The 2,421-nt window shown below is 41.7% G+C and overlaps 1 protein-coding gene across 1 annotated transcript; it reads right to left on the reverse strand.

Moving 5' to 3' along the window:
• Positions 1–374: 374 nt before the first annotated feature.
• Positions 375–2,083, reverse strand: LOC137725962 (scopoletin glucosyltransferase-like). The gene has a single exon (XM_068464807.2). It carries the CDS (start codon positions 1,979–1,981, stop codon positions 536–538), a length of 1,446 nt encoding a protein of 481 aa, XP_068320908.2. The 5' UTR covers positions 1,982–2,083; the 3' UTR covers positions 375–535.
• Positions 2,084–2,421: the final 338 nt, after the last annotated feature.

Genomic DNA, 2,421 nt, shown 5'->3' on the forward strand with positions numbered 1-2,421 from the left:
TTGAACATAAGGATGTAAATATAGTTTGATATGGATGTAAATAGATTTTAATATATTCTACACGTTCAACATAGTTATAAAACCCACGGCATCGCGCAAGCCCAATTGCTAGTTTATAATCTAAAGTTCTCCCTTCTGCAATCCAACCAATGCCATGTTTAGGATTTTATGTTGAACTACCTGTAAATTATATTATAAAGAAGATTTTGTTACGTAATCAGATCCATATTTCATTATATCTAGCTGTGTGTGACACTCACAAGTCAATAAAGGAGAGTTAAAGAAAAGAGTATAGGACCCTTAGAATTATTTTCTTTGGCTGGGCAAATATATGACCCTTAAAGATAAATAAAATGCATCGTGAAAGTCTAATCTGGGTCAAAGAAAAACAACTAAACTTTTAGTCACTATCCTCAACATTAATCATTCATTTATAAATTATGAGTAACTATTCTTACTTAGATTTTGTACAAAACATTATCAATCTGAAATATTCAGAAAGTGAAGTCCATCTGAATGTGTGCTCCAACTCTAACTAGTGGGAACTCAACTCTTCAATTAAAGCATTCAAATCAGAGTGTGACGATCCTCCTTTCTCAATAGCCCTTTTTGCCTGCTCCGCAAGTTCCCTAGCTCTGCTTCTCATTTCCTGTGCTTCCACACCCACCATAATCCTCCTGACAGCTTTCTCAACAGCTTCCTTCTTCACGCTATCCCCCACAACCCTAACCCATTTCTGAGCACCAACTCCAACACCAATTTTCAGCACTTGGGTCACCAGCTTCTCGTTGTAAAACTGCTCGGCCGCCACCGGCCACGTCACCATCGGCAACCCGGAAGCGATCCCTTCCAACGTCGAGTTCCACCCACAGTGAGTCACAAACCCGCCAACTGCCCCATGATCAAGAATCAGAACCTGCGGGGCCCACCCTCTTATGATTAGTCCTCTCCCTTCCATCCGATCCTCAAACCCTTCTGGCAGCCACTCCTCTTTCTCCATGTCATAATCTTGTCCGGCCCTCACAACCCAAATGAAGTCCTGCCCAGAAGCCTCAAGCCCCATTGCAATCTCCTTAAGCTGAGAGGCGTTGAATTTAGCCACGCTTCCAAAACATACATAAACAACCGAATTAGGTTCTTTTGACTCAAGCCACTTCAAGAAATCGTGCTCGTTGATGGAAGTTGCTTTTCCTCTAAGTGCCTTTTCTTCATTGTTTCTATTGCATAGAGAAACAGGGCCAATATGCCAAGCTTTCATCCCAAGCACGTTTCTGTAATAATCTGCATAAACCGATTCGAGCTCATAGAAACTGTTCACAACAATTCCATAGCTCGTTTTCTCAGCTTCCTTGGCTCGTTTGACCATCCGGGTCAAGTCGTTTTCGATATTTTCCTTGACATGATCAGGAACTTGGGCTCGTGTCATCGTAATCTCACCAGGAAAATCCGGAATCATGAAAGGGTCCGAATCCGACGAAGTGTTCTTGAACGGCTCATACTTTGTCACAATATCTGACGCAGCCATGGCAAAGAAACTAAAGCCATGAAAAATTAGCCTTGGAATATCAAACTTTGCAGCAGCATCAGTTGCCCAATGAAAAAGAACGTCTGCCACAAGGCAACTAGGGTTTTCTTGGAGCAGAAGATGCTCTAGAGGTTCTTGGAGAAGGCTTGTTGCTTTGTAAAAATTGGTCCTGAATTCTGGTGAGGGGAGTGAGTCGACATGCTCGCACCCTTCTGGCAGACCGGCTTCTACAGAAGGGAACTTGATGATTTTGATTTTGACTTCGACGCCGCTGGAGCAGGTTTTACTTGATTGGGTGGCTTTGGAGATTATTGGGGCATTTAGAGGAGTGGTGACTATGGTGGTTTTTACTCCTTGGGATGCAAAGAGCTTGGCCATGTCGGAGATCGGTATCATGTGGCCATGAGCCATGAAAGGAAAGAAACAGATGTGGAAATCACGATTTTCTCTACCCATGATTATTGGGATTTACAAATGAAGATGGATGAAGTAATGTCTTAGGGCTGCGGTGGCGGTGGCGTTGTGTTGTGACGCATGAAAGCTCAAACATATAAAAGTGGAGTATGTGCAGATTTTGATTCTTCCCACTATTGATAGAAGGAGAAAAGTCAGTCTCACTCAATTGTATACGTCAGCTGGTATGTCATGTACAACAACGATTGTTTTTTTGTTTTTTAAATGAATCATATTATCTACACTAAAAAAGAGGTGGGTGGCCTTAACTTCACAATGGGCTAGCAATAATGTAGATCAAAATCGCTTTTGACAAGAATCGCGTCTAAGACCTTGGTTAAGTAGAGTAATTTTTCAGGAGATTGTTAAGGGGACTTTCTCTTAAGGGTCCCCTAGAATTAGTTTGTCTTTGATAATTTATTAGGTTTAATGAATGTTGAATA

The sequence above is a fragment of the Pyrus communis genome, chromosome 5 (genome assembly GCF_041283825.1).
Source record: "Pyrus communis isolate YQ-2024b chromosome 5, ASM4128382v1, whole genome shotgun sequence".
Classification (NCBI taxonomy): Eukaryota; Viridiplantae; Streptophyta; class Magnoliopsida; order Rosales; family Rosaceae; genus Pyrus; species Pyrus communis.

What these genes read in the sequence shown, in the direction of transcription:
- LOC137725962 (XM_068464807.2), bottom strand. Translation starts at nt 1,981, where the DNA reads ATGGGTAGAGAAAATCGTGATTTCCACATCTGTTTCTTTCCTTTCATG.